This window comes from Anarrhichthys ocellatus, unplaced genomic scaffold, assembly GCF_004355925.1.
Source record: "Anarrhichthys ocellatus isolate YVR2014 unplaced genomic scaffold, GSC_Weel_1.0 scaffold3, whole genome shotgun sequence".
Classification (NCBI taxonomy): Eukaryota; Metazoa; Chordata; class Actinopteri; order Perciformes; family Anarhichadidae; genus Anarrhichthys; species Anarrhichthys ocellatus.
In genome coordinates this window covers 6,427,700-6,444,261 of record NW_022280033.1, presented here as the reverse complement: position 1 = coordinate 6,444,261, position 16,562 = coordinate 6,427,700, and the positions used below count along the sequence as shown (strand labels likewise).

General features: G+C 43.4%; 1 protein-coding gene across 8 annotated transcripts in view; it reads left to right on the top strand.

Moving 5' to 3' along the window:
* The window catches only part of LOC116379371 (ankyrin-3), an 86,354-nt gene that overhangs the window by 62,226 nt on the left and 7,566 nt on the right, over positions 1-16,562 (top strand). For 5 of the 8 annotated variants that reach the window (XM_031841340.1, XM_031841325.1, XM_031841333.1 and 2 more), the window contains 9 exons: positions 907-1,135; positions 1,229-1,354; positions 1,681-1,803; positions 2,333-2,359; positions 3,850-3,931; positions 5,202-12,449; positions 13,345-13,419; positions 13,642-13,773; positions 14,164-14,307. In XM_031841340.1, the coding sequence (XP_031697200.1) occupies positions 907-1,135; positions 1,229-1,354; positions 1,681-1,803; positions 2,333-2,359; positions 3,850-3,931; positions 5,202-12,449; positions 13,345-13,419; positions 13,642-13,773; positions 14,164-14,307 (8,186 nt within the window). Of the gene's footprint in view, positions 1-906; positions 1,136-1,228; positions 1,355-1,680; positions 1,804-2,187; positions 2,426-3,849; positions 3,932-5,201; positions 12,450-13,344; positions 13,420-13,641; positions 13,774-14,163; positions 16,182-16,562 lie in introns of those variants that run through there. The other 3 variants (XM_031841363.1, XM_031841370.1, XM_031841377.1) reach the window with 3 other exon arrangements.

Sequence of the window (16,562 nt, the reverse complement as noted above, 5' to 3'; positions counted from 1 at the left end):
ATGTTGGTCCTGTTGGTGATCTAGAGACGATTAGGCGTTCAAAAAATAATAAAGTCATTCTTCAAGCAAAACTGATCATAATCAGGTTTAAAGGGTCTTTGCTTTCAGAAGTTTTAATGAACAATTCATCGAGAAAATGATTGACAGATTAGTCGATAATGAAAATAATAGTTAGTTGCAGCCTTAGTCCTACCACTCTGAAATATAGATGTAAATCCACAGGAATTTTTAAATCGCTGCCAGAAGACATCTCAGTGTGCCTCAAAATGGTGACAGTGCAATACCAGGAAGCAAGGAAAAGTTGGCAGTGAATCTCAAAATATATCACAAGACAAAAACTCAGATTACTGTCAGTTGGCAAAATTCAACAGCTTCATTTTTCTTGACTTTAGCATCTCATGTTTTCTTTTACTACACACATAAGCAAGTTCCCCACTTGCCTGACTCTACATGTTATTGGCTGACTGGTACAAAGTCATGTTGACCATACATTGTTGAGACTTGCCTCTAAACTGACCTCAGCAAGTGAACTTCTTGGTTATAATACAAAAAAAGTAATGAGCCGTCATCCTAACTAGACTGGGATCATGTGGCAAGTGTGCAGCCTGATATTAACTGAGCACCCTTTTGGTGTTCTGTTATTAGATCACTACTCAGCTGTCATGTGCTTGTGTGCACCCTTCAGAGAATAAACCCAGCTCGTTTGATTTATTGCTCGAGTTTCAGTGTGATACAAAAGTGGCTTAAATGTGCAGCGCAGAGTTCCAAACGTTAAGCTGTTTTAAATCATCCTCATATTAAGCTAGTTGTTCACTTGGCTCACTTCCAAATTTGTCGTTCTTTTTTGTGTCTCCTCTCCTCTTTCCTTCTCTCCTCTCCTCTCTTCTTTCGTCCTCTCTTCCACAGGTTCTGGCTCGCAGACTGTCACCAGATTCCTGAGACGGTGAGTCTAGCGTCTCAGTTATACCGGGAGCTGATCTGCGTGCCGTACCTGGCCAAGTTTGTGGTGTTCGCCAAGATGAACGACGCTATTGAGGCTCGGCTGCGCTGCTTCTGCATGACAGACGACAAAGTGGACAAGACCCTCGAGCAGCAGGAGAACTTTGAGGAAGTGGCCCGGAGCAAAGATATCGAGGTGGGGTCGTGTGTGTTCATGTGGATAAAAAACAAATTGAAATGCAATACATCCATTTCATTTAACCGCATGATGGTCTGTAAACTTCTGTAGGTTCTCGAGGGCAAGCCCATCCACGTGGATTGCTATGGCAATCTGTCCCCTCTCACCAAAAGTGGGCAACAGCTGGTTTTTAACTTCTTCTCCTTCAAGGAAAACAGGCTTCCTTACAACGTGAAGGTATAAAATGTATCCCTCCTCTCGCCCTCTCTCTCGCTGCTAGCTTTTACTGTCTATGTTTTTCACTCTGGTCTCCTTTGTAAATGTGCCTTGCTGATTACATCATGTCAGAAATGTCAGATCATCCTCTAGCAATCAGTCGACATTCATAGCAATAGTGATTTTCTTCAGAGCTACACACTAACTCAATTGTTGTCCTAGTCTTTTTTACATGGATGGAAAGAAGAAAAGCTTTTTTACACATTTTCCACTTTGCATGGTCGTTCTTACATTTTTTTTTTTGTCACAGTCAATTTATGATGCAATCCTTTTGCTGTCCACTGCAGGTCAGAGATATGGGCCAGGAGCCATGTGGCCGCCTCTCCTTCCTGAGAGAGCCAAAATCCAGTAAAGGCCTTCCACAGACTGCCATATGCAATTTGAATATCACACTGCCAACCCACAAGAAGGTAGGATCACCATGTTTGAATAGCTCATCCTTCCAGGCCATCTCATATCATCGACATGTAAATTAAATTAAAATACAGAAAGCGATGTTATCCTGACATCAAGAGGAGCCATTGAAGTTCATTTGGTCTAGAAATGACTGCCTGCTGCTCGTGTCTTTTATTAGTGTTAAAGCCTGTGCCAGTCATAAGACCCCACAACGTACACATGCAGCCGCACTTGCACATCGTGCTTTGTTCTATTGCCTGGCTCACTGTGGGTACATGTGAATTATGCAAAAAGACGACTCTGTTTGTTTGTTGTGGTATCGATTGATCACAAGAAACTGAACTTATTTTGCTTTTGCTTTTTTGATTTTGCTGATTATTTTTGTATTAATCCCATAGATTTATTCTGATGCCTTTTGTTGTTTTTGCTGCTCCATTTTCATCCCCTGAATTTTATTTCCACCTCCCCGCTCATTATAACGTCCCTGCTCTCCATTGTGTCATCTCTCTCCTCTCCTGCAATCTGCATCTTGGAATACCACAGGATATGGAGTCTGATCCTGATGATGAGGTAAAACAGAGTCTTCATCATCACATGGAACTGCTTCTTCTTTGTCGTCCTTTCTGTTGGCTTTACTGCAGATGCTGTAGTAAAAATGCGTTTCGCAGATATTTTGTCTCCGTACGGTACCTTGGTGTGAAAGATGCTTCGGACTGCATGTTTTTTTTACACAGCTAAGTGATTTCTGAAGTGACCCCATGTAGTGCATGAGTGGAAGTGGCAGTTGTTTTTAATCAGCAAGGATTTATTTGTTGTTGTATTCATCCCAAAGTGCAGTGGAGCCAATTGCTGTGCCACACCTCAGCTTGTTTTCCATCTCTATCTTCCTTTCCATACATGTCAAACAGGAAATCACCACGTCTCCATCCGTACTATTAACTCATAGAAAGTTTCACACGGGACTATGGTCAGCTTCAGATGAAACCCTGACTCTTATCATTTGTCTACTTAGTCATTGTTTTGTTGTTTTTGGGGTTTCCCTTCTTCACCCTTGTCCTTGGCTTGTTTGCAACAGAGAACACTAACTCTCTCAGCTGCATGTCAAAACATGTAGAGGAGACTTTAACCGAAGGAAGATGAGGCTGTTTTTATGTTTGAGTACTTACATTATAGTGGCCACGTGTGTTATAATACTTCTACATAAATATATTGACCCACCTGCCGGACAAAATGTTGATATTGGACAATTCAGAAGGTTATTAAACCTAGATTATGTTCAGTAACAGCGTTTTTTTAATGTTTAGTGACTATAACAACTAAAATATTCCAACAATAACTGCAGTATGATTAAAGTATGGTTAACTCTTGTGCATCCCTTAAACAACAACCAAATATGCATTCATTTTTAGAATATGAACCCTTTAAATTTCAGTTTGTTTACATAGTGCTCCGTAATACAGCAGCAATAACCCAAGTAGAAACCAGTAACATGTATTTCAATCCCCAGTTGTCTCGTGTGACACTTTAGGAACTTCTAAAAGTATTGAATGATACTGGAAATTACGTAATGCAGAATTGTCCAATATAAACTTAATTTTTGGAGACCAGGCAAAATGTGTATCACTGTCCTAATATTTAAATGAAACAATTATTACTATTATTTTGATTTTAGGAAGGCGTACCGTGTCTTCATGATAAGAGCACGTTCATTCGACACACCGTAACTAACTGGAAGTTGGATTTTACCAATGCTGACCACTTACTGGAGTAGGCCATACAGACAAAGCACATTTTGTCTGAAGCTATGACATTGAGAAATGCAGTGAGTAAAGAGATGCATTACTCTCCAGAGGAGGCACTACAGTACACCTGCAGTGTCTCCTTGTGCCAGTACTAACAGCATGTGCTGATTCACTAAAAACAGGACAGATTTCGTGCACTGAGGTATCTAAATTAACAAATTAACATTAATATTTAGACCTAATTCTGATAGATCAGAATCTCACTTCACCATATTTTTTATGTTAAAGCATCTTTTGTTCTTTTTTTGTTTGTTTCAGACTGAAAAGCCAGAACGACGTCATACCTTTGCCTCCTTAGCTTTGCGTAAGCGCTACAGCTATTTGACCGACCCAGCAGCGAGTGAGTTTCCCATTTTTACTTGCATTAAATTTTTGATTGATTTCAGATGTTAATGTGATTCTAATTAGTTTTAGTGTCTAAAGGTCCCTCTATACAGTGTACATATTTCCTTTCATACAGCCATAGTATAGAAAGAGATCTACCTGACAAAACCTGTTCATCAATCATTTATTTTATTCACCTGATACATATTCTTTGAACATCTGTCGTTCATCAAACATTTGCATGGTTTACTGTGTGTTACGCTTTGCTTACCCACTCCATGTTGACCAAAAGTCTCCCTGTTTCAATTGTTCTGTTATTTCATGTTTGTGGAAACACTGGGAATCAATGTCTGTCTGTTCATTTATCATTTCCAGCAAACAATGTTTTGATTCATGTTGAATAAAAATATTCTTTTGAATTGTTCTCATTTGTTTAGTGGCCATTTCACTCTTATTGGCTTTATGATTGTGTGCGGCTGTGTATATTAATGTGGTAACAGGTTGCACTTTACATTAACTTGAGTTATCCTTCATTTAGACTGTGCTAGAGCAAGCATTTTTAGGCGAAGTCTTCATAATGCATACTATAACACAAGTTTTACAAATTTTGAGATACTGTCTGTGTTTTGTTTTATTATTCCAGTCTTGTCCATCCAACTTTTTTATTAAATAAATATGTTGTTATCAATCAATTCAGTCAATTCAAATATGACTTAAATTGCAGGGAATGCTGGACAGGCATGAATGGCTAATTTACTGTTATTGTTTTGTAAAGTGCAACCTCATAGTTTACTTTAAGTCATGCCCAAACAAGTTAAGTGAATCTTTTTTGTAATGGTATACACTTGTGGGGTCATCTCTGGCATTGAAAATGAACCAAATGAACACATGTCAATCAAACATGTACAGTAAAAGGCACTGTTGCAACGAGGTAAATAGATTAAGCACATCAAAAGTCAATGGAATTGTGATTTTTAGTTATCATGTCATTTTTGTCAAGTCTACCACATGTCAAACATCTTGTTCCAATACATGCTCTGTTCTTTATCGGGTGTATCTTGCCACTAGTCAATGATTTTAGACCATCATTTGCCATGTCATCCTGGGTTTTTAACTAGGGGCCTTTCTTACAATTCCTGTGTAAACCTTTGTCTTGCTGATGTGAATATGCTGTTTCTGACTGACTCAAATTTCTCTTTCTGGTTTTTATGATTTATTTCAACTTATTTTTTCTTTACATTTTATGTTTACTTTTTTATTGCTTTTGATTTAAATTATTGTTGAAGAAACAACTGATCGGAGCTCGCCGAGAACACAGCCTTCTAGCTACCCTCACAAACCTGTCTTTTCAACGAGATCTTATCAGGCGTGGTCGCCTGTTCCTGTCGCCGTCCCTGGCCAAGCCAAGTCTGGGTTTGGCTCCCTCTCCAGTTCGTCATCCAACACGCCCTCTGCCTCTCCATTAAAGTCTGTCTGGTCCATCAACTCTGCCTCCCCCATCAAGACCAACATCCCGGGATCACCTGCCTCTTCCGTAAAGTCAGTTAGTGACATGGCCTCTCCCATCCGATCTTACAGAACCCTCTCCTCTCCTATAAAAACTGTAGTCCAGCAAGCCCAGTACCCAGTGCAGGTCAGCCCCAGTCACCTGCCCTCACCAGGTAGAAGCACCCCAGATACGATATCCATGAAAGGACTGGCAGCATTGTCTGCTAGGACCTCCCCCATAACTGTCTCTGGAGGAGGAAGCCCTCTTCTTGAGAGAACATCGATAAGCATGACCCCTCCAACCTCTCCCAAATCTTCTCTGAGTATGTTCAGTTCACCCCTGCCATACAAGACCATAATGGGGAGCTCTTGTGGCACAGGATCTTCCTCCTCACCCATAAAAACAGTCCCTGGTCTCTCCTCTGTGCGTTCCTTTGCCTCAGACGTCACTGGCCCTGCAAGAAACCTGTTCTCCTCACTTTCGTCACCACTTAAATCAAACACCCCACCAAGTGCTGCAGCTCTGATCAATGGAACTGTGTCACCTACACAGTACCGCTCTTCATCCCCAACATCTCTTCTCGCAAACAGTCTTCAAGAGAGAATACAAGCAACCACCAACGCTGCGACTACAAGTGTCAATGCAGCTTTTGATGAGGTTGAAAAAACATTCAATTCTTGTTCTGCAGGCTATGGCACCTTGAAGTCCTTGTCCTCTTCAGCATCCTCCTCATATCAGTCCATTAGATCATCAGCTTCTAATTCCCTTTATGCCTCTCTGAGATCCCCTCCTAACACCACCACTGCTGTAACATCCAGTACAATGACTGTTCCGGTGTACTCTGTTATTAATGTGCTGCCTGAGCCCCAATTTAAAAAGTTACCTGAGGTATCCAAGCCAGCTGCTGCCCTTTTGTCCCCGCGGAAGGCGGTGCCCGTTGAGGTGAATGCTCAGATGCAGTCTTCCTTTGCCAGAACTCTCTCCCCAATCAAAGGGCCTCATTTTTCTGCTGGCCTCAAATCAAACACCACATCACCACTTTCTTCCAGCCAAGAGATTCTGAAAGATGTAGCCGAAATGAAAGAGGACTTGATACGAATGTCAGCCATTTTGCAGACGGACCCAAATTCCACAGCCAATAAAGGATTTCAGTCTGATTCTTCAAAAGAGGCTAGGATAGAGGATGAGGAGCCATATAGAATTGTGGAGAAAGTAAAACAAGATTTGGTAAAAGTGAGCGAAATCCTTACCAAAGGCGCTGGGAAGGATGGTAGGGTTTCCCTTGCAAGAGGTTCTTTGGATGACATACACTTTTCAAAAGTACAAGTCGAACAACCACCAAGCAACTGGAGCTATCCACCAAGATATGAGACTGTGGTTCCTCAAGCAAAATCAAAAACAATACCAGATAGAGATTTCAATCTCTCCAAAGTGGTTGACTACCTGGCCAATGATGTTGGGAGCAGCTCTTTCTCCAAAATGCATGACACAAAACATAAAGCAGATGAGGGAAAGAGAGAAGGAGAGGGCAAGGAGAAGCAGAAACGTGTCCTTAAACCCACAATAGCAGTTCAGGAGCATAAGCTCAAAATGCCTCCAACAAACATGCGCTCATCAGCTTCAGACAGAGAGATCAGTAAAGTAGCAGATGCGCTTTTTGGTGCAGACACTGTGCTCGACTCCCCTGATGATATCTCACATGAACAGGATAAAAGCCCCCTCTCAGACAGTGGATTTGAGACCCGGAGTGAAAGGACACCCTCTGCTCCTCAGAGTGCTGAGGGCATGGGCCCCAAGGCCCTTTTTCAGGATATCCCAGTTCCCCCAGTAATCACTGAAACTAGGACTGAGGTTGTTCATGTCATCAGGAGCTATGAGCCCCCAGAGGATAACAACCAACCTGCAATGGAGGATGCACATCCTGTCAGATACATTGATTCAGATTCTAAAGGGCATCAAGCTACATCAACTCCAGATCAGAATAAATGCTATTCAATAAAGGTCAGCCCTGATGAGGATCCAATGGGAAAAGGGATGAGGGTAAAGGAGGAGACTCACATCACTACCACCACAAGGATGGTGTACCACAAACCACCTGGCAAAGAAGCATCATCGGAGAGGTGTGAGGAAACTATGTCTGTGCATGATATAATGAAGGCTTTTCAGTCAGGCAAAGACCCTTCTAGAGAGCTGGCTGGACTGTTTGAACACAAGTCTGGCAATGAGGAAGCATCACAAAGAGTCCTCGAGGACATCAACTCCAAACCTAAGGTTGAAAGAATAATTGAGGTTCACATTGAAAAAGGCAATAAAACAGAACCAACAGAGGTCATCATCAGAGAGACAAAAAACCATGCAGAGAAGGAAATGTATTACTACCCAGGGACTAGACAGGAAGAGGATGAGCCTGAGGAATCACTTCCAGTGTACCTTGACTCCCCCAGAGTGAACACACCCATGTCACAAGAGGAAGACAGTCGCCCTAGTTCAGCCCAGCTCATGGCAGATGACTCTTACAAAACACTGAAGCTACTTAGCCAGCAATCTGTAGAGTACAATGATGATGAAGCATCAGAGCTTAGGGGAGAATCTTATAATTTTGCGGAGAAAATGCTACTCTCTGAGAAATTTGACCAGTCTCATTCTGACACAGAAGAATATCTGAGAGATAGGTCTCGCTTCCACTCACCAGACAGAAGCAGTCACAGTGAGGGTAGATCAGTTGGACCAAGGACAGAGTATGTCTTTAGATCGTCGAGAAATGTGTTTGACAAATCTGGCAGAATGGCCAATGTTGATGATAACTTTGACAAACTGACACTTTTGCAGTATTCGTCTGAGCCTGGTAGCCCAAAACAATCAGTTTGGATGCGTGTGTCAGATGACACACAGAGTAAGGAGAGAGAACAGCTTATGTATGAGGACAGAGTGGACAGGACTGTAAAGGAGGCAGAGGAAAAACTCAGTGAGGTATCTCAATTCTTTCGTGATAAAACAGAACAGCTCAATGATGAGCTCTCGTCTCCAGAAAAGAAATCTCGAAGACCAGACTTCAGAGAATCACGATCCGGGCCCAGTTCTACACACAGCAGTCCAGAAAGGTCAGCTTATAGGAATGGAGGTAGTGGGGAAGAGTGGAGTAGAGAAAGGCTTAGAGACAGGTTCAGCTCCAGTGACAGGAAATGTGCCAGTTTGCCCAGCAGTCCAGAGAGGAGAGTATTGCTGCAGTACAGCGAATCAGACCCAAGACAACAAGGAGATACTAAATCACAGGGGAGCACAGGTGAAAACCCTAAACCTTTTCAAATGTCTTCCTCCAAAGTCAGTGCAGTGAGGCTAAAGTTTGAACAAGAGGCTCAAAGGCAAGATAGGGGTCCTCAGAGTGGCCAAAATTCAAATCCTCCTATCAGGAAACTCCAGGAAAGTAAGCTACCTGTGTATCAAGTGTTCGCTGGTCCAAACATTCCAAAAACACCAGACAGTCCGGGAATACATAGAAGACGTCTAGATAGTGAATCAAACAAGTTCTCACCCAAGCATGAGACCAGTGGAAAAGATCAGGAAGAAAAAAAGGTATTCAAAACATGGGAGAGCCAAGACTACGGGAACTATAAACCCCAATCTCCCAAATTATCTCAGTCTTCTATCCATGATTCTATAAAAGATGGCAATAATAGTGATTCGCAAAGACAAGAAACCACCAAGAAAATAATCTACACAGAATTCGTTGTCCAAGAAAGTCCAAATAGCAATGATAGTCTAAAAAAAAACTCGGAATCACAAATTCCTATAAGAAAGCCATCTAATTTCTCCGAAAATCCCAAATCCACCATTTTAAAATCAGAAGCCCCTGTTGAACCCCATGAGAGGGCAGGGTCTCATATACCTACTTTAGCTAGAAATCGGTTACACAGTAGCTCTGACTCCAACAAGTCTACTCGTGGATCATCACTAGGAAAATCAACAGACTCATCAGACGGTAGCCTGTCGAATGTTGTGTGCAACGGTGTTGATAGTGACCAAGTAGATTATTTGGATGACTTAACTCTTGCAGTTGTCACAGAGGGTTTCAAAGATATTAAACCCTTACCTGTGTATGTTAGCATCCAAGTAGGAAAGCAGTATGAAAAAGAAACTGCCTCGGGGCAGCTGGGAACATACAAAAAGATAGTAAGCCATGAGAGTAGGACAGTGCATGAGACTAGGGGTGGATTTTACACTGTCAAGCAAAAGCAGTCTCTATCTCCTCAAGGAAGTCCAGAAGATGACCCTCTAGAACAAATAACTTTCTTGGACAGCTCTGGTAAAAGTCCTGTTATCCCCGAGACTCCCAGCTCAGAGGACGTGAGTCTGGCCTCAAGAACACCAGACTCTGTGATAGGCTTCATGCCTGGCATGCCAAGCCCTATCCCAGAGGAGTCTGAGGAGGAGGAAGGGAAGACCTTCATCTACAAGGGACCCTCGAAGGAAAAATCAAAGCCAGCTTCAGAAAATCACAGTAGAAAACAGGATACAGAGAGACAGAAGTCAAGGGGTAAAAGAGTGGCTTACATAGAGTTTCCACCTCCTCCTCCTTTAGAGGCAGAGCAGTCTGACCCTGAGAAAAGGGGTTCTTGTGCTTCTTCTGAGGCAGAGACCGACATGATAGAGGTGAACCTGCAAGAGGAGCATGATAGGCACCTCTTAGCCGAGCCTATCATCAGGGTCCAGCCTCCATCCCCTATTCCCCCTGGAGCTGATAACAGCGACTCCAGTGATGATGAGTCTGTCTTCCATCCCATACCTGTCAAAAAGTACACTTTCAAGATGAAGGAAGAGGGAGAGAAACAGCCCACAAAATCACAGAAAAACAGAAATGATAGGGAGTCTGAGATCAATGGTGTTGTAAAGGAGGAGGATGCTGACTTTGACCAAAATGGCAATGACCAGTCAATCACTGACTGCTCCATAGCAAGCACTGCTGAGTTCTCCCATGACACAGATGCTACTGAAGTCGACTCTTTAGATGGGTATGACCTTCAGGATGAGGATGACGGACTGAGCGAGGACCCTAAAACATGTAGTCTGTCCAATGATGGGAAAACAACCGACCGCTCATTTACTCAATCCAAGCTTGAAGTGATAGAGGAAGAGAAATGTGAGGAAGGGGGGGATAATGGAAAGACTAAAACCAACACATCCTCAGCCAGTGGAGATGAGAAAGATTATACCCTTGAAGGAAGACATCCAGAAAGGCAGACCTTAGCAGAAAACTACTTTGGCTACCAACTTGAAGAGGAGCTGAATTCAACCTTTAAAACTGTTGCCACCAAAGGCCTGGACTTTGACCCCTGGTCAACCAAAGGGGGTGATAATGATGGAGTTTTTGAGTCCAAAACAAAAGATGAGGACCCCAAGCCCTTTGGTTTGTCGGTGGATGACAAATCACAGGCTACAACACCTGACACAACCCCTGCTCGAACACCGACTGATGAGAGCACACCGACTAGTGAGCCTAACCCCTTCCCGTTCCACGAAGGGAAGATGTTTGAGATGACCCGCAGTGGTGCTATTGACATGAGCAAGCGGGACTTTGTTGAAGAGAGGCTTCAGTTTTTCCAGATTGGTGAGCATTCCTCTGACCCTAAAACAGGGGAAAAAGGGAGAGGGGGCAAGATCCTGGGGGTAATTTCCTCTCAGTCAGGGGAGAGGGCCACAGTAGATATAGATACTATCACAGACAGCAGCACAACACCAGCAGCAACAACAACAACAACAGCAAAATGCAGCACTGCACAGCCTGGCAGTGACACTGGCTATACCGGTACTGATGCCCCCACCTGTGAAGCCATAGCTGAGACCGCCTCCTCATGCACAATCACAGCATCTAAGGTTGATCCCAAATTACGCACTCCTATTAAGATGGGCATAGCTGCCTCTATAACTGTGAAAAAAGACTCAGGGGATCTCACCGATTGTAAAGCTGAGATGTCAGAGGGTCAGATGGTGCCAGAATACATCAGTATAGAGGGTCAGTGTACAGAGAGCCAGTCTAGCAGACACACTGAGCCCAATTTAGAGAGAAGAGATTTCCCTTCTGAAAACTGCAACAACAACAATAACCTTGAGTCCTCCAGTGTTCAGGCCAACTACATTCAATGTGGTAGTGTGGTGTTTAACTTGCAGTCCTCCTCTGAGCCCACTCTTCAAAAAGCTAGCAGGATAGAAACACTGTGCTGTAGGGACGTAGAAGAGAGAGTGGAAGTACACAGCAGCAGTCAAGTGCAGGAGCAGAAAAGTGAAACTGTAAAAGAAAGTGAAGTGAAGCAGCCCAAGTCAAGGCTTCCAGTTAAAGCATCAGGTTGGTCGTTTCACACGCAGGGAACAGCCATAGGCAAACAGAAGCCCAAACAACCAGTGAAGGTTGAGGTCAGGAAGAGACGAAAGCCAGCCATAGCCAAAGTAGAACCCAGGTCTAGAATACCAATCAAGGATGTTAAAAAGAGCAGCCCTGCTGCCACAGCTAGTTCACTTATTTCAGTTCGGGTTACCTCACAGCCAACGAGGGCATTGGACACAGGGAGAGCAGCCATACAGTTGCCCACAAGGCTACCATTGAAGGATAGACATCAGGTCAGTAATGTAAAAAGTGAGGGAGCATGTAGACAGGACAGACAGGAGAACCCTAGTGAGGTTTGTAAGCGCACAATCGAATACTTTAAAGGCATTAGCGGGGAGACGCTAAAGTTGGTGGACCGCCTGTCAGACGAGGAGAAAAAGACGCAGACAGAGCAGTCGGAGGAAGACAGCACCTCCCGGAGCACCTCTCTGTCGGACGCCTCCCAGCCTTCCCAGCCCTCCCAGCCCTCCCAGCCCTCCCGCTCATCCAGGTCTGGTAGAGGTTCGAGGGCTGAGGCCGGGGCCGCGTCCGTAAGGGCAAAGGTGGCGACGACGGACAGGGCCTCCGGCAGTGAGAGGAGCAGGAGGAGTAGGCGGACTGGTGGGAAGGAGGGCAGTCAGGGACTCACAGGGTCTCGAACGCCTCCCATCGCGGAGATCAAGCCTAGTTTGTAAAACTTTCACACTATGTTTAAAATACATCTATATATTTATATATTTCACTTTTAGTTGCATGACATCGTTGTGATCGTTTAATGGATTGACTGGAATGCCTGTGGCGTGTTTACATATTCTCTTCAGAACAGTAGCTGTCATTTATATTTATTTTTTGTCATTGATGTACTGTGTACTGTATTGTCCTTGTTGCAAGATTCTCTTTTCTCTATTCCCCTCTTTCAACCATTTTAAACCTCCGTAAAGTAGATTGAGCATGCCAGTAGTAGTGACTGGTCCACTGGCACAACCAGTCCCTTTTTGACTCCCTGGTCTGTCTGTCTGTCTGTCTGTCTGTGCGGGGTGCCTACCAAATTATTGTTGTAGTTTGTTCTTACAGAATTTCTCATACTATCAATTGTCATTTAAGCTGACTAGTGTTGGCAAAGAACACACAAAAGCGTCTTCGCATGTTGACATTTTAGATTCTAACATAGATCTTTTCACCCTAGATTTGTAAAGCAATGAGTCTGTTGTTGAGTCATGTTATGCTTTGTTTTGTGTGATTCTCATGACAGTTACTGCCTGCTTAGAGGATACATACCACAGTGACATAGCACCACTTACTCTATGAACATATTTAAGTTGCCCATAATGTCTCTAGTGTGAAATATCCTTTTCTTGCCATCCTGGGGAAATAATTGAACCTATATTACAGCTATATAACACTAATATGCTAACCCATTTTAATATAATTATTTTGAACACAACCTTATTTTATGGTAATTCTGATGAACAAGTGGCCAGAAAAGGAAAATTATGTACATGTTTATTTCTCTCTAACATAAGTGTATAGGGAGAGAAGAATGTGAATCTTATTGATGAGTCATTGTCCTCTATCTTCTCAGGTCCCCAGAGTCCCTGTGAGCGAACAGACTTGCGCATGGCTATCGTGGCAGATCACCTGGGACTCAGTTGGACAGGTGACAAACATTCTGCATTGCATCTTTTTTTTCTACCTTCTTTCTCTAGTCTCAAACCCTGTTATTTACTGCCATCTTCAGGCTAACAGAGTAACTTACAAAGAATATATACAGTATGCTGGCTATCTAAGCCACCTTCTGCAAGTCTGAGTGTTTTCAATATAAATAAAATGTACATTAAAGTTTAAATATTTCTGAGTTACTATCTTTGTCTCGTCACAGAGATGGCTCGGGAGATGAACTTCACAGTGGATGAGATCAACCACGTCAGGCTAGAGAACCCCAACTCTCTGACAGCCCAGAGCTTCATGCTACTTAAGAAATGGGTCAGTCGGGAAGGAAGAAACGCCACAAGTAAGACTATTTTTTAAATTGAAAAAACGTTTCTGTTTCTCTTTCTCGCTCTCTTCAGTCTTTCTTCTCTTGATTTATGGATTAAAAGTGAATCACCTTGAGAAGACAAACTTCTAATGCTAGTTCACTAAAACAGTTTTTATTTTTTCAAAAGCATCTGTGTAGTCCATCTTAGTCAGAGTACCTTCACTGTCTGTCTTTCTGTCTATATTTTCATCTCAAACCTGTCATCTGTTCAGACCCCCTTAAGCATCAACCCGGGCAAGATGCTTACATTTTGGAACAACCTTATTGCTGCATTGGACTAAGCAGTTTTGCACATAATTACAAACATTGCTTCATTGTTTTTTCAGGTGACTCAATACCTTTCTTGTCTTTTTTTTTCCGCAGCGGATGCCTTAACGTCAGTGCTGACCAAAGTCAATCGGATGGATATTGTGACTTTACTGGAGGGCCCAATATTTGACTATGGTAACATTTCAGGCACGAGATGTTTTGCCGATGATAACGCTGTTTTCCGGGATCAGGCTGATGGTAAAGTTTAGCTCCGTCTAGCTGACCTCTTACCTCTCCCTGCTACCTTGTTTTGGTTGTGCCAATGCATGGATGACGTATTTATAGTTCTGGTTCAAATCTCTAGGGAAGCTGATTAATAGTCAGATTTGGATTTTGTTTGGCCAACTGGCTCCAAATGTTCCCCAAAAGCATTCCTGATTGCCATGCTTTCACTTTACTTGCCATAGAAATTATTATGGTATTCTACTTTGAATTTGAATTTGAATTTCTAGCCATGCTTTTAATAGCTCTTTAACACTTGCACTTATTTGAATTGGCTTCTGTTGAATTAATCACCATCAGGTCTTGCTCAGGGTGAATGCTCCTCAAATCACAATTGTGTTTCCAGTTGTCACAAATGAGCAATATCCACTGTTAAAATCTCATTCTAAGTGCATGCTGCATACTACGTACTACTTTAAATGTTTTTTTCAACTACGTCTGACTTAAGTAGAAATTATATAACCCTGTAGAGTTTGCTTTTCTCTGTTGCTTTAGTTTAGTTCTCCTAGTTCTCCTCCAGTTCCTCTGAGCCTTCCTTGGATAGATGAGAGAATCTCTCCAGACTGCCTCCTCTTCCTCTTCCTCTTCCTCCCCGTCACCTACCCACAGCAGCATCTACTGCTGATAACAGCACATAACAGCTCTTAACAAATTAAGAGTCATGTGCTGCCCTGCCCTTATCCATCCCTCATATGCCTCCTCCTCCACACACCCTTGAATTACACCATTCATTGTCTTCTTGTGCAAGCATGTTTCACATTAAACAATCTTTTACGTGTTCTTCTTCCCTCTTCCTCCAATTCACTTTTTGTCTCTTTTTGTCTCTTCTGCATACATCCTGCCTTATTCCTTTCCTTTTAGTTTGTGTGATTATCCCCTTAACCCCCAGAAGCACTCAAGCTGCCTTCATCCTGCAGACGCGCAGCCCCTTCTGTCCATCGCCGCCCCCACCCCCCCCACCCACTCCCCTTACATCCACTGCAGCACTTCACTACCACCCTTTTTCCCCACGTCGCTCTCTGAGTTACGAGTCCTCCATTTCCCTCAAAGACTTGGCACCTCCGGCGCTATTCAAACCACCAAAGTTCAACTTCCTCTCCTCTCCTCCCCCATGCCTCATCTCTCAGTGCCTCCCTACTTACCCCCGTAAGTCCCCTGCCTTCCCTTTCTCGCCCCGCCCGTCCTCCCCAATCCCCCTCATCACCTCACCTTTATCTCCCTCACCTGCTGCTAACTCACCCATTACTTCTTCAGTTCCATGCTCTCCCACGTCCGTCCCAACCTCCCCCTCACTCACCACGCCGGCTCCAAACCCTTCAGTTGCTGAACCAAACGCCTTCTCTCTCACATTATCCGGATCTACCTCTGACATCTCCTGTCATACTACTGCACCCTCTATAACAGCAACCACACCCGCCAACCTCACCCTCATCACACCTGTTCCTGCCATCTCCTCCTCACCCTTGGGCTTTGCCTCACCTTCTGTCACCGCGTCTCCAAGTAAAGGGTCTCTAGTAACCCAGCTGGCCTCCTCCTTTCGCCCTGTCTCCCCTCTCTCCTTGTCTACTCTCCCTCTCGTCTCTACCTCTGGGTCCCGTTGTCCAAGCCCCACTCCTTCCTCCCCTCCTCTCCGCTACTTGTCTCCCTGTCCTGCTTGCCAGTGTAGTTTTGTGACGGCCATCTCCCCACCTCCCCCTCAAACTCCCATTGACCCTTCCACAGCGGAAATATTGTTTTAGCATGCTTTATCTTGTTCCTTCTTCTTACCTCTTCCTTTTCACATCTCTCATCTGTCAACTGTCTCATGTGAGGATGTAACAGAACACCCTGGCAAATATTAATATCTTACACTCATCACATCCCACACTACATGATTAATAAGGCCTTACGTGACTAATGTCTCCCACTTTCAATGTCTTACCTCACCACATCTGAAAATCAACTATTCATAAACATGACATTGCTTTTATGATTACTGTCAATTTGAATATATTTCTTTATATATCTTAAATGTTATTTGAATTTGTGTTAAATATTAGCATTTTCAAACATATACATTACAATGTATTGTATATATTTATTACATTTTACTGGGTATGTTTGATAATAGTTTGTCATACTGCCATAGCTTCTGACATATCACCATCTCAGCTAGTGGTTGTCTGGATACATGCTTCACACTTCAGCCTCTGTGCCATCGTCCATGTCATACGGTGTGTGTGTGTTAGGGT